This window comes from Anabrus simplex, chromosome 5, assembly GCF_040414725.1.
Source record: "Anabrus simplex isolate iqAnaSimp1 chromosome 5, ASM4041472v1, whole genome shotgun sequence".
Lineage (NCBI taxonomy): Eukaryota > Metazoa > Arthropoda > Insecta > Orthoptera > Tettigoniidae > Anabrus > Anabrus simplex.
In genome coordinates, this window is record NC_090269.1 from 112,455,337 (window position 1) to 112,482,906 (window position 27,570).

The 27,570-nt window shown below is 39.5% G+C and overlaps 1 protein-coding gene across 1 annotated transcript; it reads left to right on the top strand.

Annotated features, from left to right (window-relative positions):
- The first annotated feature begins 154 nt into the window (after positions 1-154).
- On the top strand, positions 155-26,881 carry RpL12 (ribosomal protein L12). Its single transcript, XM_067147082.2, has 6 exons — positions 155-329; positions 12,984-13,057; positions 20,258-20,438; positions 20,583-20,701; positions 20,786-20,886; positions 26,843-26,881. Exons 1-5 carry the CDS (start codon positions 293-295, stop codon positions 20,870-20,872), a joined length of 498 nt encoding a protein of 165 aa, XP_067003183.1. The 5' UTR covers positions 155-292; the 3' UTR covers positions 20,873-20,886; positions 26,843-26,881.
- Positions 26,882-27,570: the final 689 nt, after the last annotated feature.

Here is a 27,570-nt window from a genome sequence, read left to right on the forward strand (position 1 = left end):
CAGCTATTTCTACCCCTAGTTGGGAGATTTGTTTCATCAGGGTAATGTTACGTTCTTAAATAAGACAATATCATTGCGTATGTTTGTGAGACTGCAAATACGATGTGCATTTCTTCACTTCCGGTTTACCTATCACATGCTTCCTCTTCTAATTTAATCTTTCTTTCAGACGTGTAAAGTCTGGTGGTAGGTGGTTTTGTCAGTGGTGTTGGTGTCGAGTATCGCTTAAATCAGATTTCATCGTCAGTTTGAAATAATTATTTAGTAGTTTGTTGTTAGAAAACGGTTCACTATGCCTCCTAAATTCGATCCCAGTGAAGTCAAAGTTGGTAAGTTGGTTTATTATATTGTATGATGTGTTCTTTTTTGCGCCTGCCATGTGGAATTCTTGACATAATTCTGGAATTTGGTGGCACACACTAATGCCGATTTTTAACGCTGAAGATTTTGCTTTTTATTGCGACACGAAATAGCGATCATTTGTGTTTTGAAACCGCGAGTTCGGCAACAGAATCCACCCATTCGGAATCACATTAACGGGGTTGAAAATAAGGTTATAAAATCTCGTCATAATTATGGTTACAAGGGTATTTAGGATGTGAAGGAGAGGGTGGAAAAGTCGCTGGTAAGATCCTATTAAGATAATTCGTCTTCATATGCTCGAAATTACCAAGCTTGTCTTTATTTTCATGTACGGTTTACTGTGGAAATGTGGCTTCAAATTCTTACGCCAAGGACACCGGTCTAGTGAGGGGTTGCTTTTCTCGCTTAGGGTTACGAATTTACCCTCTACGTTTCCAAAATGTTAGGCTGTTTTACTCCCAGGGGTCTGTAGGTTCTCTTAATAACCCCACACAATTATTAAGTTAGTTGGTTTACAAAAACTAACAAGCACCATTACTGTAGTTGGGTTACAAAGACCAACTAGCTACAGGTGTTTTGGACGTAAGCCCCAGGTCAAGCCGCAAACTGGCTGGTAGGCATAATAGCGACACTGGGAGGCCTGTGAATATGGCAGTTACTTAATGATAATGGGCAAGCACTGGTAGGACTGTTGGGTTACAAAAACAAGCACTGTTAGGACAGTAACTTTAGAAATAAGTTAAATCAAATATCATGGCCTCATAATTACAGCACAAAAAAAATACAATATAACTTTATATAACACTGGCCATGGAAACTCACAAGTTCAGGGCGCTGGTGGGGGGATTTTGCTGTTATGGTATGTTGATACGAACATTTAGCTATATAGGGTCAGTCAGGGTAATTGAGACAGACCAAAAAAGGGGGGGGGGGAATTACACTAAAATTTTTCTGCTCTGATTAATGATCTCAACATTTTGCATGAATGTTGTTATATCGTCGTTGCTGGGACAAAACCTATGTGATAATGTTTGGAGATATACTGACCCGCAGCCCATACATTATGAAGAGCGAGAATGCCTCGACAATATTGCACCTTAGATGACAGAACCTTACCGGCCAAAGTTCTAAGTTAAAATATTTCACATAGGTTTTGTCCTGGCAGCAACGATATATTAGTCTTAAGTCTCCAAACTATATGAAGGGTGACTGCTAAGAGTGATCATAGTTACATTCTGTTTATTTTTCAGAAATTGAAATTTTGTCTTTCAAGTCTATTCTCTAATATAATATTGAGAGGAACATAATAATTGAACTCATTGTGAAGCATAACTTATTATATTAGGCATTACTTAAATGAAATAGTTGAAATGTACACTGAAACAAAAAGAATGGATTTCATTATTAACAAATACAGGACATTGATCTGATTTGCCCGTTAAACATAGGGGGGATCGTCCACAAACTCCAAATCACTGTCATTTTCTCCCTGCACACTGTCAGGAACTAATGCATGAGTATCGGGATTGACCAAAAACAGTGTTGCATGTATGAAGTCCTTCGACTTTATTGATAATGGTCCACTGTACAAATTCTTCGGTTCACTGGGATCCGTACTTCTCTTCTTTTTCATTGTGTATCTCTTAGGAACCACAACACCTTGATTGTAACATCCACAGTAATTACTCTTGTGAAAAATGAACATTGGATGTTTTTTGTCAATTTTCATTACTCTCATTGGTCTGGTATGCACAGGGCATTTCAGAATGTACATCCCTGAAAGAAACTGTCCAGGCTTGAAAGTTGACTTCAGTAGCACAGTTGATTACTTTGAAAGGTGAAGGTTTGATTTAACTGTTTTTAAGCACATCCCTCCAGTCATCTGGTGTTTCAGTGGTACAATCCTAGTGTATTCACTCTAGTTTGTCACACTACTTTGCGAAGAAATATATATGAATCGTACCTTAAAATCCTTGTAGAGGAGAGATGTATTCATTACCAATGCCAGCGACCTGCCTAACCCACCCAAAAAGGTACATTATAACCTGAAATATTTCACGCACCATTGACCATTTGCCGGCCAGCTATGAACACAGCCTTTCCCTGACATGACATTCCCAGAATTCCTAACTCGCTGCTCCCGTTACCAACCGGCGCAAAATAAAAACGTGGCAAAAGGCTCTCTCCGTAATGTAATTTAGTAGCTGTAACCTATCTGCAAATCCAGGCCAAGCTCTGTCATGAGAATATTGGCCTCCTTCATAGGCCACACTTCTTTCAAGAGGCTCTTAACTATTGCCACGGCACATACTGCCCACATGGCAAGAAAAAATGTAATTTAGTGGCTGTAACCTATCTTTGCAAATCCAAGCCAAGCTCTGTCATGAGAACAGAGGCCCCTCACATTCCCTTCAAGACGCTCTTAACTATCGCCGCGGCGCATATTGCCCACACAGCAAAAAAAGAGTTACTTGAGTGTTTGTAACCTATCGTCACATTCCGTTGCACATTTCCGTAACAGTTGGTAACAATTCACAGATCGCAAAGACGCTCGTGTCGGCAATCCCGTGAACTAAAAATGAAAGAGCATCATCCACCGCAAGCCTCCGTGTATAGTGAGAGGAGTGAGTACACTACGGCTCTGCAGTTTCCGTATAGGATTTGTTTATTAACAAGGCTCATATCATTGTCATTCTCTATAAATGAATGCCCACTTATCAGGAACACAACTTTCAAACTGCCGAAACAGTTTTTCTTGTGGACATTGTAATGCAGGAAGTGCAAAACTGTGTAATTCTCAAAAAATGATTAAATGTCTTACTTCTGGACAAAGCACATTGTTAACAAAGTGATCCAACATTGAGCATACATCATTGGCCCCCTTTTCGAGCAATACTCTCATCATACGTGTAAAAAAACAGATGTAGAGTCTGACAAAACAAAAATGAGATGTACATTTATATTTATTTTTCAAAAGTTAATGAGTATATAGTAATATGTTGTTTCCAATATTTTTTGTAACACCTGTCACAACTTATGATTATTTGCATAATTGTCACTGTTGTAGTTTTTAATTTATGAAGAAAGTTGTAAAAAAAGGTCTCATTTACCCTGACTGGCCCTAATTAAATACTTTTTTGAGGGGGGATGGTGGAACAAAAGCATTCAACAAAAACACATTCATGATTTTACATGTACTGTACTGCATTCCTTCAATATATGAACACACTGACACTGTCTTTTTTCATAGATGCTGGCCTCCATGTAAAGTAATTGAAGTACAAAGAATAAAACAACTGTCATTCTGGCTGACTTCTAATCATTAACGAATTAAGAAAATAGACCGTACACTTGCAAATTGTCATTATCTACAGCATACTTAAGACATTAGGACACTTATCTTTGCTGGCACCTCTGCATCACCGACAAGTCACATGACCGCTTTGTCTATGTGGGTTTAGGACATAATGTCGGCAGTCGTGAAATGTTGATCGTCCATACTGCTGACTCTTGGAAACTGTCTTGGTCTTCGATACGCCTGCAATGTTATTGGTCTCCAATTACATCAGCTTCACTGCTTTGGTTGTGTGCGTTACACATTGATTTTCCTCTTAGTGCTTGACAGCGATTTACTACAGTCTGCGATCAAATTTCAATTCCGATTATTGCGCCACTAATTTGTGGGATTGATTTCCCGGGTGAAATCTGTCCTCAGCGGAATATTAATGCGGAAACGTGCGCGATACTTCGCGGATCACGACATGACGGTCTGTGGCTAATATGAAAGTTAATTTTCTTGCGTCAGTTCAGTTTATAGTTTTAGCAATTTGTAAAGTATGCCAAACCGCATGTAAAAATAATAATAAAATTAAGATAGAGGTCACTCGCATGAAACACTGATTCGCACATACAGCATTCAAAAGATCACAGGGCGCTGTTCAAATGTACGACTCACCTCACAAATGCACAGGGAATGAGTGAGCTTCCTCCACCATGGGCGGTTTTATAGACTCGCAGGAAGTTCTTTGGTGACAGTACTTCCCTGCTGGATAATAGATGCCGGTCTCCCAACAGACAATTGAATCTCAACGGATTCTCATTCAAATAACCAAACGCATGGCACAACAGCCCCAAAGGGCCTTAGCCTACCAAGCGACTGCTGCTCGGCCCTAAGGCCTGCAGTTTACGAGGTGTCGTGTGGTCACCGCGGCAGATCCTCTCGGTCGTCATTCTTGGCTCTCTGGACCAGGGCCGCCGTATCACCATCAGATAGCTCCTCAATTATAATCATGTGGGCCTAGTGTACCTCGAACCAGCCCTCAGATCCTGGTAAAAATCCCTGACCTGGCTGGGAATCGAACCCGGGGGTCTCCAGGTAAGAGGCAGGCACGCTACCCCTACACCGCGGGGCTTGTTCTCAGTCAAATAGATCTCGTAATTAAATAGCACAAGTGATCAAATACATTGTTGCTAGGTGGCTGGTAATTCTTATCTCAACATCTTATGCCATCAAATCTGTGGAATAATGCTTAGTACTGGATATCCTGGTTTATATTCAAGTGATCCCAGCCATGGGTAAGCCAAGTTGACTAGCCTGAACTCAATGTCAAGTAGTTCCCCGGCATCAAATACCAGCTCGCAGTGAAAGTTTAAACGTGGCCTACATGAGCAAGTGCTCGACTGCCGGCTCGATTCAAACAAGAAATTCGCATGTGCTGGCCCGAATACTAGTTCACTAAGCTTATGATACGGCCTTCCGAAGTACTGGTCTATGTTTTCAATGACTCAATACTGCTGTTAATAAAATATTGCCACAGAATCCATACCAATTGAGGCATGTTAGGATATGGCTCGATTCGATCTGGCAGAACTCAGTTCTGTTCTTACTCAAAAATTCACGATGCAGGGTTACATTATCTACATGCTTTAGCAGCAATTTCTGACTTTATTTCTTTAAATGTATATATAATTGAAACCTAGCATGTGAAGCGGCTACCTGTGATCCAAGTCATTTATTCACTGTAGGGTGTTTCCTTGTAAGGAAATAATGGTAAATATGGCGACAAATAGCATCTTCTTAGAAAGAGCGGAGGTCTCTTTCCTGGCATGAATAAATGAACATCCAAACCCGTGGGTGGGGGAATTTTCTCCATAGTCACCAAGAGCAGCTGCAGTACCCTCCTGTACGAGACTGAAAGGAATTGATGGTTTACCAATCTCTTGAACTTTCTTATCCTTCCTCTCAAAAAAAAAAATTTGCAGGCAGTTAGTTTCAGATCCCACATTCCAGAGAGGCATGCCACAGGCAGGTGTGCATGTATCCTGTGCCTACCTGTGTGGGAAATAATTTTCACACTAAATCCACATGATCCTATATTAAACTAACTTAAAAGTAATCTTCAACTAATGACTACAAACAAACTAAAGGCCTCCACACACAAAGCTAAGATAAGCTACACTATGCTAAGCAGTGCAAAGCTATGTTATGCTACATCACAAATAAAAAGCTAAACTACTGTCCGCACACTTTATTTTGGTGCATTTACACCCTAGTGCTGCATCGGTCGACCTCGGTGATCTTCAAGGTGCGTACTGGCAACCTTTGCAACACAAACTATGAATCGCTTAAGCATCGCCGTGCGACCTGGCGTACATGTTCCGTACTGTTGTTGTTGACATAACAAAGCCATGCGACATCTGGCGTACACGTTAAGTACTGTTGTTGTGTATATAACACAGCTCCCCCATATATTATAGGTTAGTAGGGAACATGAGTTCGGAACATCCGTCGACATCCAAGGAAGCACCTGGAACTCCTCCAAGGAAAAGACTAAAGCCGGTTATACACAGCGAGGCACGAAAAATAATAGCAAACGGTGCAAAATGCTGTGCCTTGGAGAAAAAACAGAAACAGCTCCTCGTCCCCCTCAACAAGGCTATTCAACGCGCTGCCGCGTATACAGGAAAATCTGCTTCGACTATTAATAGGATTAAGGCATATTCTGCCTCTCACCCCGGCGAATCTCCACGCTCCCCTGGTAAAAAGAGGTAGGTCCCTCTGACCAGTCTATCTAAGCAGTTCTAACCAATATCATGATGGATACTATTAGGTTGTCATGTGCAAGTGTTATATGCTGTTCTCCTCTTGCTCGTAGGGTGAGAACGCAAGGGAAGATAGAACTGAGTGATCGCGACAAACGAGTGATCAGGGACACCATCGAAAACTTCTATACCGTCCAAAAAGTGGTGCCTACCGTGAAGAAACTGATCCCTGTGCTGCAGAAAGAAATTAAGTGATCGTGGAGCCCAACGTCCCTCCGAAAAGTTTTGAAAGGTATGGGTTTTGTGTGGAAGAAAGTCCAAAACAAACGTGTTTTATTGCTGGAGAGGGCAGACGTCGTTGATTGGCGGGCACGCTTCCTCGTCCAAATTAAACATGCTAGGGAGGAAGGCAAGGAAGTATTTTACTTGGACGAGTCCTGGATTGACAATAATACAACTGGAAAATGTTGGCAGAGAGGAAACGATGTTGTGGGTGTTACAGCCTGGGGAAGCTCTACGAAAAGGCTAATAATTGCAAGTGTTGGATCTGAGAAAGGGTTCATTAGAGAAGCACAATTAATATTTGACGCCAGAAGTACCCAAGGCGATTACCATGGCCAAATGAAAGCCCATAATTTTGAGAAATGGTTCAAAACATCTGTGCTCCCTAATTTGCCTCCTGCATCTGTGATAGTGATGGATAATGCACCATATCATTCTCGACAGGTGGATAAAATACCATCGAGGTATGACACGCGTGACAATGGTCCAGTGGCTACAGGGGTAAGGCATTGTCTGCGACGCAAGTCAAAGGAAAGAGGCTCTATATAGATTCATTCAGGAACACAGGCCTCCTGATACAATTTATGCTGTTGACGTCATGGCGGCTGAAAAAGGACACGTCGTCCTTCGTCTCCCTCCATACAACTGTGATCTGAACGCCACTGAATTGGCATGGGCAAAAATCAAACGAGAATTCAAAGGACGGAACATTACGGGAGACATGTCAGCCGTTAACCTTCGACGACTAACCATCGAGGCATTCCGTTCCGTATCGGCCGAAGATTGGAAAGGGTACTGCCGGAAAGTGAAAGAACTGGAGGAGGACTACCGGAGACACGACGGTGTAATGGAAATAGCCATGGACGACATTATAATGCATAGTACAGGAGAATGCCGTGACGATTGTGACAGTGGTCTGTCTGAGATGTAATGTAAATAAAGATGTAACATATAGATATACAAATAAATTGTGACAGGGATTTGTCTGTAACTTAATGTAAATAAAGGTGTAGCACATACATATACACATTCATTGTGACAGGGATTGGTCTGTAAATTAATGTAAATAACGTGTAGAACATACATATACACATTCATTTTGACAGGGATTTGTCTGTAAATAAAGGTGTAGCACATACATACAGTAAAATACCAGTATAACAAAATTTTGGGGACCTCTGAAATTAATTTGTTATACTGAAATTTTGTTATACTGAAATAAGTCAATTCGTAAGAACTCGCCTAGTATTATATCCGTTAGTTATTGTTGTTTTTAGGGGCGGAACTACGAGGTCATCTGCCCTGTTATATCAGCTGCAGGATCTATATAACTTCAAAATACCATTATAATAATAAGAGTTACAGTACTGACAGATGTTTTCAGAAAATCCAGAACATCATTTTTTGAAAAAGTCTCAGATTTTCTTCTGAACAGATCCAGACACAAAAGCTCGTTCCAACTAGTCACCAACCACTGCACATGAAGTTAAAACAGATTCTGTCACATCACTTCGTGACACAAGAAAATCTTGAAGGCTACGTGCCATGTTCGTTGCCTGCTGAAGAGTCAAGCTCTGTCGATCACAATCATTTTGGGGGTTATCTTCCTCTTCCTCCTCATCGCATGGATCTCTATCATTCATAATGTCCTCCACAATTTCCTCATTTGTGATTTCTTTTTGGACTATTACATCACTATCTACATTGATGTAGTCGGTAAGACTTACCGTAGATGGCACATCCAACGTTGTACACAAACGCTTCCAATTCTCCTCGGTTTCCACATCATCCAACACTTCACTTTCTGCGACGTCTTCTGTAAAAACCACTCCAGCTTTTCTAAAGCAGTTTGTGATGATGTCTGCATTCAGGGATTTCCATGCAGCATTAAACATCTGCATTGCTTCCAATATATTGATGTTAATGGCTCTATTCGTGGCAACGTTGCACAGCATTCGACGGACTACACGAGCTCGGTAATACCGCTTTACTGCATGAATTATACCCTGATCCAGCGGCTGCAGAATTGAAGTTGTATTTGGAGGCAAAAATAAAACTTTTACATGCTCCAAATGGCGAGGCACACAATTATGAGAAGAGCAATTGTCCAATAATAGAAGAATTCTCGTCTTTTCGGCCTTCATCCGACGTTCCAAGTCCAACAACCACTCTTTGAATAGCACAGATGTCATCCATGCCTTAGAATTGTGCCTGTATTCACAGGGCAGATGTTGCACTCCCTTGAAACACCTTGGCTTCCCAAATTTCCCAATTATGAGAGGTTTCAGTTTGTCCGTCCCTGTGGAATTGGTGCACAAAAGAGCCGTGATACGTTCTTTTGAACGTTTGCCCCCAAAACACTTATTTCCCTTAAAATCAAGGGTTTTGTTCGGCATTAGTTTATAAAATAAAGCAGTTTCGTCTGCATTATAAATGTCTGCCGGCGAATATTCTTTCAAGGCATCCTTTAGAGTCTCCAGCCGCCATGAAGACGCAACTTCCTTCGGGGTATCGTTAGCTTCACCATTTATAATTTTGTGGGATATGCCATATCTCTTCCGGAACCTATGAAGCCAACCAGCACTACCCATAAACTCAGGTGACCCAAGCGAACGTGCGAAAGATCGCGCACGCTCACATAACAGTGGGCCATTTATTGGAATGTTTTTACTCCGCATTTCCACAAACCACGTATAGACGGCTTGGTCCACCTCCTTGTAGTCGGCTGTCCTGATCTGCTTACGCTGTGGACCTAGGGCATCAGCATCAAAGTTTTCCTCTATCTTGCTTTTCTGTTTTTAAAACGCAGAAAGTGTTGACGGCTAATGCCATACTACTACGCTACATCTCCTTTCTTTCCGCCTTTCTCTACTTCCGCAAGCATTTTACGTTTTTCAGTCAACGAAAACTGCTGTCGCTTCTGCCTATCCATTTGCGATGATATGTACGGTACTTATTTATTTAACGAAATGCACACGAAATTTGCAAGTTTAATGATATAACCTTAACAGCAAGAAGTAGTAGTTCTCCAAGAGAGAAAGAGAAAACATTCAGAAATCAGCCTGGATTTTTATTCATCTGATTGACCGCAGCTGGACCGGTCCAAATAATGACATGAGAAGTGCTTTGGATAGGCTTTGCGAATTAAATACCAAGAAGAAACATGCAATGCATCCGTCGCGTTCATTGGTGGATTAAAAACATCGCGATCCTACTCAGCCAATAGTGTGACGTCTTACATTGGTTGATGGGCCAAGCCTATTGGTTGCGCATAGCGTAACGTTCATTGGTGGATTGCAAACTTGGCGCTCGTACTCAGCTAATAGAGTGACGTCTTACATTGGATGACGGGCGAACAATATTTATTTATTTAATAGCGTACAAATGTGCATTAAAAGAAAAAAATACATTAATCTTTCGCATATTCTAGTGAAGATTTCGTTCTCTTGTTGCACTTGCTGAAATGATTGCGATCGCAATGTTTATCACACAACGTAGGGACGGTTCATGAAAGTCTGATCGCCGGCATAGACTATGGTAAAACTCATGTACCGCCCGCCTATTCAAAGCACTTCTCACGTCATTATTTGGACCGGTCCAGCTGCGGTCAATCATAGCATCAGCTGAATAAAAATCCAGGCTGATTTCTGCTTGTTATCTCTTTATCTCTTGGAGAACTACTCGCTGCGTATGTGAAAGCTGCATTCTTATTTTCAAATCTTCCCGTAAAAAAAGTTTCTTTGGATGATTCATACGCAAGTCGTGATGGTGACATCCTGGAGATGCCCAGTATTCGTTTCAGAAATCTGGCCTTTACATTTTCAATAGTTCGAAGGTCGGACACCGTTAGTCTTTCCCAAATAAGTTCCATACCAATGTGAGAACTGGGCGAAGCGTATTGGTTACACAAAAACGATTGCCTTCTCGACCGCGTACGGTGCATGTATGGAAAATGGCGATCATATCGTCTGAATAACGAAATAATGTAACAAGAAAAATGTTGGTCATAAAACAGGATGAATTTTGGTTTTAATTTGAGAAAATATGGTCAAACTGGTAAATAAAAGAGCGCAATTTAAATTCGTTAAACTGAAACTACGAAATTCGTTAAAATGAAATATTTTAACATACAACAAATAGGGAAAAAGGAAGGGACCAAAAAAATTATTCGTTATTCTGAAAATTTCGTTATACTGGTGTTCGTTACAGCGGAATTCTACTGTATACACATTCATTGTGACAGGGATTGGTCTGTAAATTAATGTAAATAACGTGTAGAACATACATATACACATTCATTTTGACAGGGATTTGTCTGTAAATAAAGGTGTAGCACATACATATACACATTCATTGTGACAGGGATTGGTCTGTAAATTAATGTAAATAAAGGTGTAGCACATAAATATACACATTCAATGTGACAGGGATTTGTCTGTACATTAATGTAAATAAAGGTGTAGTATCGATCGCTCATACTATCGATTCAATTCAGATTTAATTTTCATTCAGTTGGCAGCACCAGGCAGCACTATTGATACCAGGACAGCTCCCTCCTTACTCCTCACCCCATACACAAATGCATCAACATAAAGTGTGCGGATAGTATGCTAGGCAGCCATTTAAAGATGGCAGATTAATTGAAGAGGCTTTTTTATGGCTGCTGTCGTGGAAGACTGATAAAGAGAAGATTGTATACATGAAATTGGAGGGAGAATAATTCATGGTGAATTCCATCATTCCATCCTAGTGCTTTTTCTGAAGTTGTAATAATTTTATTCATTGCCTTGCCTTCTTTAAATTGAGAAGAGAGTAAACTATTTAAATAAGCTTCCACGACAGCAGCCATAATTGATAGGAATATGCAGTCACATACAGCAGCAGAAAATTTGATTTTACCTGCATGTAAAGAAATAGTTACTCCATGTTAGGAGAGGCTGCCGGAGGGAGATATCAAAAGTACCTTTGACAAACGATATAATTGCTCGCCGCATAGAAGACATATCAGCTGGTATTTAAAAAGTAGTGGAAAAATTACATGATGTGAAAAAAATGTGCACTTTAACTGGATAAATTAAGATATAAATAAAAAATGTCAATGAGCTACATAAGAATTTTAAACGAAGAATCGCATACTGAAGAATTGCTATCCTGCAAAAGATTGCTTCTGACAGCAACAGGATCAGACGTATATAATTCTATGACAGCGTCATTGGAAAAATTGTTTCAGTGTGCACTGATGGAGCCCCTGCAATGACTGGTCGCATGAGAGGTTTTACTTCAAGGTTGAACCAAGATTTTCCACACACTGTTTCTTACTTTGAGAAGCTTTGGTGGCAAAAACCATTCCTTCAGATCTAAGGAACGTAATGAACTCTGTTGTTGAAGTGGTTAATTGCATAAAAAAAGTGGAGGTCTAAAAATTAGACTTCTCAAGGTAATGTCAGGAAGCAGGAGCTGTTCTTGAAACTCTGGTCCTTCACACCTAAATTTGCTGGTTCCCAAAGGAAGTGTACTTTCCAGATTTTATGAACTTAGAAATGAGTTATTACAAATATTTGCCACAGAAAAACCTGTTTGCTGACCTCATTAGCAACGAAACTTGGAACTTTGACGCTGTAATTTAGGGAAGAAACACTATTTCAGTGAAAAGAGTTCTCAGTGTTGTCAGAGCATGCCATATCTTTATTAATACAGTTATCAACAACTTATCTATGCGAGCAAGGATTTTTGGCATTGACGTGGATTGAAAATAAAAAACGTGTCGACTTCTTTCTGTAGACCAAGAATTACAGGTGTATGTCTCTGAGATTCCTCCTCGCATCGAACAGTTGTGCAAAAATAAACAAGCCCATATTTCCCAATAAATTGCAACAATAGTGTAATATTATTGACAGAGCATCTTATTTTTTGAGTTCCTACTGCATGTAGGCTTACGCCGTTCTGTAATTTTAATAAATATTGTTACTAAAATATTGAATACAAAAGCTTTTTTTCTGCGGCATAGTCAAATTTCACGGCACACCCTTTGAGAACCCCTGATCTACAACATACACATACCCAGCCATGTGGAAAGCATAGTCACTATCTTTTCTGCTATGGCAGAGATAAATGGACCAAACAACCACACTAAGTGTATAAGGAAGGTCGTAGTCTCCTAAGGTTGTATCCACTTTGGCTAATATCATTAGTATTTAGTACATCTTCATTGTTTCTAAAATTTTTCCAATGTTCTGTTTAAGTTGTTATATGTTGATCTGTTTGAAATATATTGATAGGTTCGTTTTTCATTCTAGTTTACCTGAGATGCGTTGGAGGTGAAGTCGGAGCCACATCATCCCTTGCTCCTAAAATTGGACCGCTTGGTCTGGTAAGATTATTATATCACTTAATCCTTTCCTTAAGGATTGCCACTTAAGAAACTTAAATACTTGTGGTCAAATTTATCAGTTATGCAAGTTGCTGGATACAGGGAATGCTGGTTTTTGTGGTTGCTACATAGATTTTTGCCCTATTATGTGTAATTAAAACCTGTCAGTCATTAATCATTGTCTCAGGGGAGAGCGGCAGACTTCGGCAGCCGGCACAATTCCCATCCTTGCCGCTAGATGCGGGCTTCATTCATTACATTCCTGACCCAGTTGAATTACTGGAAACAGGCTGTGGATTTTCATTTTCAATTAAAACCTGGATTTCATTATCTCCCAGGCAGTCATGTTTGCAGCTGTGACCACAGTTTCCAATTGCCAACTATAGGAGAGCAAACACTCCTCAGTTTCATTGCCAAATATAGCAAAATAAAAGCTCCTAAACAAACGTGCATTCATGTGCTCCCAGGGGATGCTAGAAGCCTGTACACATACAGTACCTGGCCACTTTATTAGACTCAACATAAATATCTTCATTTTTCTAAAAAGATGTTATATTAACATAATTTAAATGGAATATTACACATTCACTAATGGATAGCATTACAGTATGTTTAATTTGCGATGTCATACCCAGTTTTAAGACTGAAATTCTAATATTTAGTCAGTCCACCCTTAGCTTTTATGACTGCTTGCACCCTGCGAGGCATACTTGCAATGCAAGGTGAAGCTGCTGCTGACAACTTTTCATTATGGTTCCAATGAAATATGATCTTTTCAAGAAGTTGAAGCTTGGTAGTGTTACACTCTTTACCAATTTCACATTTCAGATATTGCCACACATTCTCATTCGGGTGAATTACCAGGCCAATCCAAAAGAGGAATTTCCTTTTCTTTCAGAAAAGCTTTAATAGATTTTGCTGTGGCATGGAGCCCCATCTTGCATGAAAATCTTGTTTTTACCTTCACTAAACCAGTCCTTCAATTGCGGGATCAGTCTCTTTTCAAGTATTTGTCTGTACTGATCCTGACGCACTATACCCTCCACAATCTGAAGACATCCCATTCCCTTTCCACTTATCACTGACCAAATCATGGCCTTGGTAGGATGTTTTACTGTTTTCTGGGCGCAATTCTTCTCATACTTTTCACTAGACAATCTTCTTACAAACCGGGATTTCTCGCTTAACACCTCAAAAGTTGATTCATCACTGAAGCAAACCTAGAAATTAAGATGATGTGTATGAAATTTAAAGTTGTAAATACTCGTTGGAATTTTCCTAGTTAAAACAACATTTGTTAAGGAATTTATATAAGGAACTTACCCTTTTCCAGTCTTCTGCTGTGAAATGTTCGTGTTTTCTTGCCCACTGTAGCCTCCGTTTCATCATTCGCTCAGTAAGTTTGGCTTTCTTAGCTGGTCGACAACATCGGTACCCCAAGCTGCAAGTATGTCGACGCACTGTTCTCTCAGAAACCTTGATACCACTGTTGTTCAGTTCTTGGGTTATAGTAGCATAAGATGCCCTTCTGTTTCCTTTCACAATTTTGACGAGCAAACGTTCTGCTCTTGGAGTCAGAATTTTCTTCCTACCACATTTCCCTCTTCTGTTCTTCGGGTAATCTCTCCCAGTTTTATTTGTATTGCTTATATGGCACACAGAAATCTGTGATATTCCTGAATGGGCAGCAATTTCCCGTTGTCAGATTTCCATGCTGCAAAAGTCCTTTCACAAACTCAATTTTGCGAGGAGAAAGGTCCTGAGACTTCCCCATAACTCTGTTATCAAGAAATTGTTTGATTTCCCAAGTAACAAATTTAAAACCACTGCTACCTCATAAAGTTCCTGTTATCAACACAGATTTAGCGTAAATATCTAAAATACAGCAAGACAAACTGTTAAAGTTAATTATCAGTAAACCAAACACACATCTGACACAAAAACCGCGGGACTTATTACCTCATATGTTTACGGCATGGTAGGTACTAAGTTAATAAAGTAAAAAAGGCGGGAATTTGTAAAGATAATAAGTTCCAAAACTCACATTATTATCAACTATACCATGTCCTACAATGCAAGTATCAACAATGAGTTTGCTGTCACATAAATCCAAGAATTAGGGTGTCAAATGAAAATAATTGCTAAAAAGGTACTTGAGTCTAATAAAGTGGCCAGGTACTGTAAATTCAAGTCTTGTCCTGACCCAGTCGCGCAATCTCCCCAAATCGCCCAGACTGTCAGCAAATAAAAACAAACGTGAAAGCACTCATCACCAAAACAGCACAAGAAAGAAATTACAAGAATAACATAATAAAAAAACGGTGCAGGTGATGATAAACCCGTGGAACTTGATCACTGTATAGAAAGAAATCTGAGTAGCTATTCCAGGAACAAAGAAACCATACCTTTTAAACAAGGAAGGAAATTTTATTTAGGGGGGGGGGAATTCAAGTAGAATTAAAACTCAACATCATCAGAACAAACTAGATTTTTAAAAACAGTGCACAGGAATCGGCTGATACCCCTAAGAAATTTAAGAAAATAAAAGGCCTACAACATCTTTAGCAAGTTTACACAAACTTCACAGACCTCGGTCTTTCATATTAGTATTTTCCAAACCTCTTCCTTAAATAGAGTTTATAATTTCAAAAGGAACTTCAAAATTGGTTAAAATATGGTTGAAAATCTATTTCTCGAGGAGTGCTCACAGGGAAGGTCGTTCCATCCTACTGGAAGGGCAAATTAAAAATAGCGACACACTACAACAGGAGTGAAAAGGCACGAAAGGTAAAAATTTACACAAAGGAATCAAACGGAAGTAACCTAAGGAAATAATATCAGGCGACGTCAAAACAAAACTAATCGCCACGTAAACAATAATCGAGGCGGGCCAACACCGTAATTGTTCGGTTGACCCAATCACACAGCATGAGCATAACAATGCAATAAAAATGAAACTAAGAAAAATGAGAAGGTAACTCAAAGTTCAATATTAAGTTTGTAAAATAAATAAATTAAACCACAGAAAGGAACGGAAAAGATGCAGTCACTTAAGTCCTTGTGAGAACTTCCTCACTAGGTTACCTTGCCTCGGACAGTTAAAGTGTTACCAAATGGGGTGAGGCAAAATCTGAATAACACTAACGTAATTCATATTACTGGAGCGGAACACCAAAACTATTATCTTAATCAAAACCTAAGTCTGTAGAGAAACCACTTTTCGTAGTTCATAAATTTCTGTAATTCTTAGTGCTCAAGCGAAAGTCAGTTCGTAAAGAAATCGAAAAACACTGTTTTGAAACTGTTCGTATACCAAACTCTAATTTATCCATTTTAAACAAGATCACAGTTGAAGAGACAAAATGCCCAGCATGAAGAAACCCCCAGAATTATAACATCATGCAGAACTTAGTCTTGATTATTTGGTCGAGGTATCCAATGCAAGTGTAGTACTTACTACCACGAGGCTTGTGAGTCACATAATTCAATTCACAACTGAAAGAAAATTTGGAGGTTGTATCAGTTATGAAGAAGAATTAAAACAAAACAAAGCACTTTGGGTCATAAACCCGGACGGACTGTTGCAATTATCTATTGTCCGTTTTACAACTCGATTTTGTGATGTACAGCCAGCACCAAGCGCAGCGAGCCTCCATCTTTCACGGCCAGCCAGCTACTCAATCCTCTCACCAGGACACACTTCCATCACCTGCCTACGCCGCGGAAGATGCGCACGCAGGTCACTCTGAGAATTAGAGCGCTGACAGCGAAGTATATGACTGCTCTGAGAGAGCGCAGCGACGGACAGACCCACAATCAGAATACAATACTTGCCGAAAAATATAGGGAAAGCAAAACTGGTAGAAGCTCCACTTCAAGTACTAATATGAGTAGTACATGTTTTGGGGATCGCTGATATAATAAAAATAGTCAGTATCTTGGCAAAAAAAGTTCAGTAGCAAAAATTTCAACGGTATTAGTACCAGATCATAAAAGGATTATAAGGGAGGTCTGTTCACTTTAATTCCGCCACAGTCCACTCTCAGAAAGTGCTGCTTAGCAGTGCCAGAGGATAGTCTCTTTCCATAGTTGTCTATAGAGCGTTCCAACCTTAAATTGCAGTACAGCGTAGATGGAGCGCGCTGTTGCGAAATCGACTCGTGAAGATCACGCTCGAGTGTGACTCAAACAGGGCGTTACAGTTCCACATTTTTCGTTTGTAATTTTGTAATTTTAACTTCATTCATTCATAAATTAATATTTGTAGGGTGGTAAAATAAATACAACGTACCTTAATCACTGGCGTTGCTCTCAGACATTGGACGTACACCTTCTATCCTTTCTGCAAGGCCTGATGTTCCCGCATTGGATGAACCGGCTTCGGGAGATGAACTTGAGGATGATACGGACGATGAAGAAAGTCGTATTAAAAAATTTTCATCGTCGACATCGTCCTGTAATTCGTCTGCTTTCCACAAATCTCTTTCATTTTTCTTTACTTCGTTCACGTAGTTTGCCCAATTGTCTTATGTTTTTATGGCATAAAAATGTTAGTTCAGCATTATGAACAAAACCATGTTCATTACCCGCATTTTCCTTGCATTTTTCTGCCGTCCTTCTCTTTTTTTGCTTTTTTTGCGGTAGTTCGCAAAGGACCATGTGTGTGTGTTCCTTCCTTATAGCATAGATTGTTCTTTCGGAACAACCTGTAGCTTTAGCTGTTTCACTGACTGCGCTGCTCATAGTCATAGTCTTTAAAAAATAATCTAGGACACTCATTATAATATTGCTTTCTTTTTAATTTGACGATCCATTGTACATCCTTCTGCACTTTTTCTTCGAACTAATAACCCCCTGCAAGAGCACAAACTGACAACTACACAGACTACACAAACACAACAAACACAATCCACTTGTCCTCAAGAACTATACATTTATTACTGATCTTGTCCGGCCCCATGGCTTAAATGATTAACGTGCTGGCCTTTGGTCCAGAGGGCCCCGGGTTCGATTTTCGCCCGGGTCGGGGATTTTAACCTTCATTGGTTAATTCCAATGGCTCGGGGGCTGGGTGTGTGTGCCGTCTTCAGCATTAGAATTCATCACAGGTAAGGCCACATTCTTATAGACGCCAGGTCGCCTATGTGGCGTCAACTCGAAAGACCTGCACTCGGCCTCCTCGGAGGCCACATGCCATTAAATATTATATATATCACTGATCTTTATATAATCAATCTTATAATACTGATAAAATGAACACCACTGCACACGGCTGTCCGTATATTTAAAAGCTCAGCCAGCCGAGTCACTCGTGAAACGTAAACAAACGAGACGTTCTCCCCATCATAAATTAAGAGATAACGAGATAAAGACTTGAGGTATGATTTAAAAATAACTTCCATATCCGAAGACCGTTTGCTTTGCTTTAACCACGCCATGATCCTTCTGCACTTTTTCTTAGAAATTAGATCCCCACGCACGAGCACGAACTCACGAACCACACAAACGAAATACACTTGCCCTCAAGAATTGTATATATGTCACTGATATGTATTTAATCACTATTATACATACTACTGACGAACTGAGCACTGCACTGCATGCGACTGTCTGGAAATGTTAAAAGCGCATATTTGGGAGATCATTACCATACTTCAGACAGCCAGACAGCCAGCCAGTCGAGTCACGCGCGAAACCAAAATTCAAGGATATATTCTTCCTATCACAAATTAAGAACTAAGCAAGATAAGAACTTCGGGATTGTTTTAAAAATAACTTCCCATATCTGAAGACCATTTGCCTCGCTTTGACCCCCCATGTAAATTCAATAGGAAAGGCGCTGGCCAGCGACTGACTTTTTCGTACCTGCACATAAAATTCCCGGAACATGACTGAAAATAAACGCATATAACTGCATTTTGTTATTTTTTAAATGTAAAAATAAACTTATCTACATTGAGCTGAAATGTTTCTTTACCAGCAGTGAAAAAATTAGGAAAATTATGAATATAAAATAGGAGTTATGACATAAGTTCTATGCAATGAAGATTTTGCATTTGGCGAAACTTTCCATTATATTGCCATTTTCACACTAAATTATTTGTTTGCATTTTTTTTGTTAACGGCATCAAATGCGCCTTGAAATTCTGTACACAACACGATTTTCCCCCATTTTAAACGATAACATTCTGATTTACGGATATTTGGCAAACCCGCTGCATTAGAGTAGGACAGCGCTACCCGCAAAACACGGGAGAAGGAAAGAGACGGAATTATCCCATTACTGCTGTACTGCAATTTAAGGTTGGAACGCTCTATAGCATGTTTGTCTCCCTGTTGTATAGGCTGTAGGGATACATCTTCTCTCTCTCTCTCTCTCTCTCTCTCTCTCTCTCTCTCTCTCTCTCTCTCTCTCTCTAAGTCAGAAGGCAGTGCAAAGTAATTCATATTCACTCCGAATTATGTCAGTCGTATGTGACTGAATTGCATTCAGCATAACTTGGAGAAATGGATAGATTTAGTAAAGAACTATGTACTACTGAGAGGTCATGATTGGGACAAGTTGGTGGAGGAGGAATAGTACAACGCCAGGATGAGATGGAGGAGGCTCATATACCACACCCGGGAAACTGGAGATGGTTTAGGATGATGATAACTTGGAGAAACAGTTAATAGTACTTGAAACCCAAATCAAAAGTTTCAATACTACGACACATTCCTGCTATAAAAAATGAGACGATGTAGCTCATCCACCTTCATTTCAGTGGGTATGGGAAGGTGGGGAAACAATCCAAGGACTATCTTCTCAGTGCTGATGAGGTATACAGTGTTTCGGTGACTTTTGACAGAACTGGCTTGCCTTGAGGTACAAGAGTGAAGCTGAGGCTTTCCTCTCTCCTCCACCTCCAGTAGACTGTGGCTTGCCACTTGATGGCAGCCCTATTTAAGAGCTGATGTTTCTGAACTTGTTCATGTTTATTGATATAGGATTATTTAAAAATTCTAGTCTCTTATCCTTATTCCTCGCAGTTGTAATTTCTATGGGTCTCTTATGAACAGAGTACACTGTTGGCCAAAATTGTTGTGCTGTAATGGGAGTTGGGTGAGGAGTTACAGATCGAATTGATTTCAGGTCCAAAAGTGTTTTTCTGTTTGTTGGTAATACTGGTATTTTTTTTTTTTTTTTTTTTTTTTTTTCAGTCCCCTAAGAAAGTGGGTGATGACATTGCCAAGGCCACTTCTGACTGGAAGGGATTAAAGATTACCGTGAAATTGACGATCCAAAACAGACAAGCTGCCATCTCTGTCTGTCCTTCTGCAGCCTCTCTCATTATTAAAGCTTTGAAAGAACCTCCTCGCGATAGGAAAAAGCAGAAAAACAGTAAGTATTTCAATGAAATACTGTCCCTTTTTTTTCTTTTTTTTTTTTTTTCTTTTTTCGTTCAATGAACAAGTAATAATTGATCGTTATATTAATGTATGGAACCTCTTGATGATTGTATTTTTATCTACCTTTGTTTTTCAGTAAAGCATAGTGGTAACCTTTCATTTGATGACATCTTAAACATTGCTAAAACAATGAGGGAAAGATCTATGTCCAGGAAGATGGAGGGTACTGTGAAGGAGATCTTGGGAACTTGTCAGGTAAAACCTTTGTCTTGTATTCCTGTTTTATGTATCCATTTGTATACACTAGGACATTTTCTGTTACAAACTTTTCTCTTCTAGTCTGTGGGCTGTACTGTTGAAGGAAGACCACCACATGATGTCATTGATTCAATTAATGATGGTGAATTGGAGGTTCCAGAAGACTGAGCTCCTATATCTTTGTAAGTAAGCTGTTGAGATCAGGGTTCTGGATTGAAATAGGTAGGGTCTTAATTTTATAAAACAGGCATGCGTAGAAATCTAGTTCCTAATGTTAAAACTTAGTGATTATCTTGCCCCCCACCATCACTTGAAGTTATTTTTTCTTTCCCCCTCCCATGAGAATCTTGGAAGATAGTGATAGTGATCAGTAAAAGAAGCGTTGTGATTCTTGTGCTGTAGAAGTTCTGCAGTCATTAATTAAATTTAACTGCTAGACTCCATTTTCCTGTCCAATCATAATAGGAGCCTTCTCAGAACAGAATGCCAGACAGTTCTTAATTGGCACTTTATTTAATTCCAACTGCAACAATAGCAGCTTTCCTATGTTGCACCCTATCAAATCCCCTTCCAATGCTGGTATTGATAAAACAGTGCTTATAATACTTTCTTGAGGAGCATCATAAAAAGTAACCACTAGGGGATACAACTTGGAATCAGTATCATTACTTTCATCTGTCAACAAAGGAAATGTACTATTCTGTAAACAAGTAGCAATGTCCTGTGTTGCAGTAAGCTCAACTTCGTTTAGGAAACGCGTTGCTTTTGTGCAGCTATAATCTCTTTTTTGTGATTTCCGCAGTAGGAAACATCTTTGTGAACAAAGCTCCTGCATGATCAGCTGCACTCAATGGAATGTTGTGTTCCACTTAAAGAAGTAAAACATCCGGCCTTTATTACATCATAAACATTATCTCCACCTTTGGCAAAAAAAACTATTTCTGATTTTCTTCCTTAGATTTCAAATTACCAAGATGTTTAACACACTTTACATGATTAGTCAGGTCATTTTTGCTACCATGTGCTATGTTAATATCACAAGAGAGCACGGTACAAAAAGCAAATGTCACCTTGTCTTGGTTTTCGGTATCATAATGAATAAGTTTCCCTAAACATCTGATAATGTTTTTTCATAGATTTAGTCATGATTACTGATAAACAATGATCATAAGACTAAATAAACAACGAACAATTCGTGTTTATCCACAACTACTAACTTCAGCTTCATAATACGTGGCAATAGATGTGAAGCAAATTAAGCTACAAACCTAATTCTCGCGTTTTTTCATAACTACATGACCTGTGCGTTGTAATTTGTGGTGAAGAACACAAGAACTTTTCTATATAAGATGGCAAAGGTTATTTTCGTACGAACCAATACAAAGAACAAGCGAATGGTTATCCAAGAGTCATTCTCTTTCAACACAAACAAGGTCCGGCTCCATGGCTAAATGGTTAGCGTGCTGGCGTTTGGCCACAGGGGTCCCGGGTTCGATTCCCAGCAGGGTCGGGAATTTTAACCTTAATTGGTTAATTTCGCTGGCACGGGGGCTGGGTGTATGTGTTGTCTTCATCATCATTTCATCCTCATCACGACGCGCAGGTTGCCTACGGGAGTCAAATCAAAAGTCCTGCGTCTGGCGACCTGAACTTGTCCTCGGGCACTCCCAGCACTAAAAGCCATTTCATTTCAACACAAACAAGTATATATCAATAGAATGAGATACAGGGCACATCTCATATTCCCAATCGAAGACTGTAACAATCGGATGGATATAAATTAGAGCGATTTATCGAATATTCGCTGTTCACACAGCCTGTATCGGCGGCTTGCGGAAGCTTGTTGTGGCGCAAATATTCAGAAGATGGTCTTGGTACGTAAAATCGTAAAATATAGTTCATCCATAAAACACAGTCTTTCCATAAATTTTGCGGACAAAACGTAAAATTTGGCAGTTGTGCAACGCTGAAGTTAGTCGTTAGGTAATGTGATGCTTGAAACAACTCTCTCTCCTCTAACACCTGACTAAACCCCATGTGATTTTTCCATATGGGGTTACATCGAAGAAAATGTGCATGACCCAATGTCATGTGATTTAGCAGAACTGCAAAAAAAAAAAAATCGCATATACATTAGTTGGCATCAACCGAGGAACGCAGCACGATTTATTCTGGGCGATTTCTGACAAGAGTAGTGTTACGAAAATGTTGCCAACTTCGGGCTAGGAAGACTTGGGATTGAGGAGACAAGCTGCTCGACTGCTGGTTGTTCCAAGCTGTCAGTGGGCAGATGGCATGGAATAACATTAGTACACGAATAAGATTGAGTGGACCTTTTAAAGGTAGGAAAGATCATACTCTATATAAATAAAGTTGTTGGGGGTCTGCTGTCTGTAATTTAGTTTGTTCTGCCAATTTTGCAGATATTTATTAGTTTTAGGTCAACTCGACCGTATCAGTGGTTTTTATTTTTCTTGTCTGTTCCACCATTGCAACAAAACGGCTGGATAGATCTCGACCATACTTCATATTTAGAGTATGCTCTTCCCAGGGAAAGTTTTGTTATGGATATGATTTTAAAATCTCTGAACAGACGGGGGGTTTGTAGGAAAACTAGAACAGTTTCCTTCCCCTTTCTCTTATGGTATTGATTTTGTCAAAAATCCATGGACTGTATGTCAAATGTCCCTTCATTATAAACAACATATGTACATAATTTCGCTTGCTCTTCAAATGACTGTTTTCTGCAGGTCTCGTGCTCTGCATTGAGTGATCGACAGACCGACAGCGAACGTACAGGTTAGCATGGCAACGTCTCTGACTGCTTGCTAGCTGGGAAGTGACATTTTGCTTCTTTTTTAATCATTCCTGTAAACTCATGGTTGTTCCTTGGGTAGTGAGCAAGAGAGACGTCAATCGGCCATTCTGTGGGATATTGGCAGAATGCCGTTGGAGGTTAAAATTGTCCTCTAATAGCACTAAAGGGCATGATTTGAACCGTAGCGTGGAGTGTAGCCCATTATTTCACACCATAAGGTGTTTTCTGGCATTTGCTATAATTTTTACTGTATTTCTATTCTACTTCTGTTTTTTGCTTTAATTTCTTGCCACTTTAGGCTTAAGTAATAACACTATAAGTCATTTCTTATCTGTTTACCTAAGGATCCCTTCACCTAAATTTCTCCTTTTGTTACAACCTTATATCAGTAACTCATAACATCACAATTTATTGATTGGCATTTTATTTTCACATTCATCCCCTTGGTATTTACATATTTGTCCTATACGGCTGTCTACAGTTATCCTATTTTCTATCAATTTCAACTTAACTGTATTAATTTCTTCTTTAATTACTCCGTATGAAAGTGGTAATCCCAAAACCTGGATACACTTCTCTTTGAGGAACAATTCCAAGCTGTTAAAAATGTAACTTTTGGCCCCTGGAAAATATCAAAATATGGATGCAGTTTTAATGACAATGCAGACCTTCGTTTCGGGATAATAGTTGGTGGCTAAACGGTAAGTCGTATCGCAAAACAGATGGCACAATCGTCGTTCAATTTGGAGATATCTACAATTTTGGTCCTATGACTTACTGTCATGTCTAGATTGTTGATACCTTAGATGGCGCTGCATTTCTAGATTTTAATCAAATATCTCCAGCTCGATTGTGACTGGTATTAGGAAAAGAAGCCTCTCTTTATAATGAAAACTCTCCATCTGTACTGTGAATGGCAGTTGTCAAGTGAGCCTGCCGTTATAGTAGAAACTCTGGGACTCGATTTTGATTGGCAGTAGGAAATTTGGCCTGTCATTATCAACGAAACTTCCCCAATGCCTACCTTACATCGGAAAACATAGGATGTCCTCCCTGTTTTGTTTCTTGGATAGTACTAAGAGACGTACGCAATTTAACGTTATCTTACTAACTGCCTTTACAGTAATTTACAGAGAAATCTGTCTACGATGTATAATAACGTAGCGAAGCATGAATGCATATGCTAGTATGAAGATAAAAGTGTAATTCAGAAGGACAAATTGGGACTCTTATTAATTTGATAGGAAGGGGAGTTGGGGAATGAAATAATTTATCAAGGAAAATGTTTGGTAAGTTCCCAGGTTTTTTGAAATCATTTAAGACTAGGCAAACGATTGACAGGAAATTTGCCACCTGGACAAGTTCTAAATGCAGGTCAATAATTGAATGATTGCTGCTGAAGCATGTGTAGCAAGAACAGGAATGCAGGGATTTTTGTATGCCATGCCACTAAGGGTGCACGCATCGAGCAGGTTTAACGTACTTAACTCTGTTCCTGCTGATATGAGTCTTTTGCTTTGTCTGCCATATTGCACTATCAGTATTTCAAAACTTGGAGGGACATGGATAATCCTGTTCTACTAACCTGACAGTCGTGGGCTGTAGTTGTAGTACCATTGTCACTCTTACCTAATTCCACTGTTCCCTGCCCGGTACACTGATGGACAGTTCTTTTACCCTAATGGCCCTCAACTGTTACTGTTGCTGCCAGTTTAAATTCTGATTTACCAGAAAGTGCTGTTAGTGACTGGTTATATTTTGGTTTCCTGGAAAGCAGTGTTAGTGACTAGCTGTTGGTGACTGACGGAGTTAGATGCAACCATTGGCTTGCGTAGGAGTATTGCCACTAGTTTGCAACCGTGACAGCGCTCAATGCCATAGGATAGGAAAAACGAGAAATAATTACATTTTACACTGGAACAAAGTCAGGAGTTTGTGTTGAGGATAAAATGTCTCCCACTTACAATGTAGCATGTGCTTCACTGTGATGGCCATTGGTAGTTTTATATATGCAGTGCCCAATATCTGTGGAAGAAATTTTCAGGTATAAAGTACAAGAATGAAATTTTTAAAAAGCTCACAAACTCTTCCTGAAGAGAGAGCGAACATCTTCAGAGGAGGAAAGGGACTGCAGGGGTCGTGTAAACCAGCTGAAGTATATTCTATGGATGGAGACAAGAAAGCGGAACATGGAAAACAGAAGCGATGTTCTAGGTGCCAGAATTAGTCAAATCAGACAGGTTTAAGTACACATGCGTAAAATGTCAGAATCGTGTGTGTAACTTGATAAGAAGAAATGTAGAGAGCAATATAACTAATTGTACTGTCTTCTGTCACGTTTTTTTGTATGTATTCTTGATTCTGTTGTATTGTAGGTTGAGTACAGTGGGTGTTATTTTTTAATCCGTGTAAACCAATTGTTTACCAAAAATGGTTAATGTAATCCTTGCAAAATGTGTGTATCACAGAGAACTACTATTCAGCTACGGCGCTCATTGTGGTTATGAACATGAACTAGTATTTTCTAAGTTCCGCCTGTATTGTGGTGTTCAACCCTGAAGATGGTTTTCCGTGGTTTCCCATTTTCACACCAGGTAGATGCTCAGGCTGTACCTTAATTAAGGCCACGGTCGCTTCCTTCCCATTCCTAGGCCTTTCCTGTCCCATCGTCGCCATAAGACCTTTCTGTGTCGGTGCAACATAAAGCAACTAGCAAAATAAAAAGTTGTCTATGTGCACAAAACTTTCTTTGACCTGGTGTACTACAGTTTACCAGGCCAAAAACGTGTGGTTGGAAAATCTTTCCAATTCAAGCTGTATAAATTGTATAACTTGCATGTCACACATTCGCCTGTCCTCAAATACATCAAACGGAATGTTTCTAATTCTAGGGTACCTAATTTATTGCTTGAATATGTTGCATACAAAGGAAAGGTTAGATTTTAACTATACACTATGTAATGTTATGTATGTATGTGTGTGGAAACTTATGTTAATAGAGAACTGTATATTTTAAATTGTCCCTGTAAAGTTTCACATTTGCTTCAAGATTTTTGATAAGGTGCTAGTGTTTAAACTTTATCCAGAACCCTGCTTTCAATGGCAGAGTCAAGGTCGGGGTTGGCATCCCATCCTCCCACTGAACTCACATGTAAACTCTTAATTATTGATCCTTCAAAGTATGTTGATTAACATGTGATGTGTGGGCACTTTAAAGCCATTGGGGAGAGAACCTCAATAACAAATCATGGAATATTAGCCTTAAGTTTTAGTTTGTCATTATTTTGAATTAATATTGTGATATTTCTTCTTTTTTTCAGGATGTCCAAATAAAATTTATATATCTTACCAAGAAAGAATTTGTTTTCTCATAATGTTCCCCATTGTATTACTATGGGAAGTTCTGTTGGTGCTGCACGCTAGCTTAATATTTGAAACTGGAAATTCTCACAAATTTGAAGTTCTTAACATAGGCTATGCTTGCTAATGATGCATTTTATAAATTTTATTTCGTTGTTGCTAAAACCATTGGATGCTTCCCATAGTTAACTGTATTTCTTCCGTATGGTTCTTCAGTGTTTCACTAATGGAACAAATGTTTTCAGTGTCGACTCAGTTAATACAACTTAAAAGCAGTCTCGAAACACCCGATATAACTTAAAAGAACACTTCAATAACAGAACATGTTTTGTTCTAGAATATCCTCAGATTCTATCAGATCACTTTTGCATAAACTTGTTGTGAATGGCTGATATATTGATCTAGTACTGGCAGGATGTAGTGTTCACCGTGCACTATGTCTACTGGTATGGGCTAGAATAATTTGTTACTTCATTGACCTGTTTCAGTCTCTTCCTTGACTTCGACAATATGAAAGTGACTGAGGCATGAGCAATTCTAGTAATACCGTTCCTTATGCAGCCAGTCCCTGTTTTGAATGGTGTGAAAATATCGCTCATAGGGTCGGTTGGTGCATGCATTTCAGTGGGCTCAGCAGACTGATATGTAATAGCAACTTCTGGCTCATTGAGGAAAGCAACTGGAAACT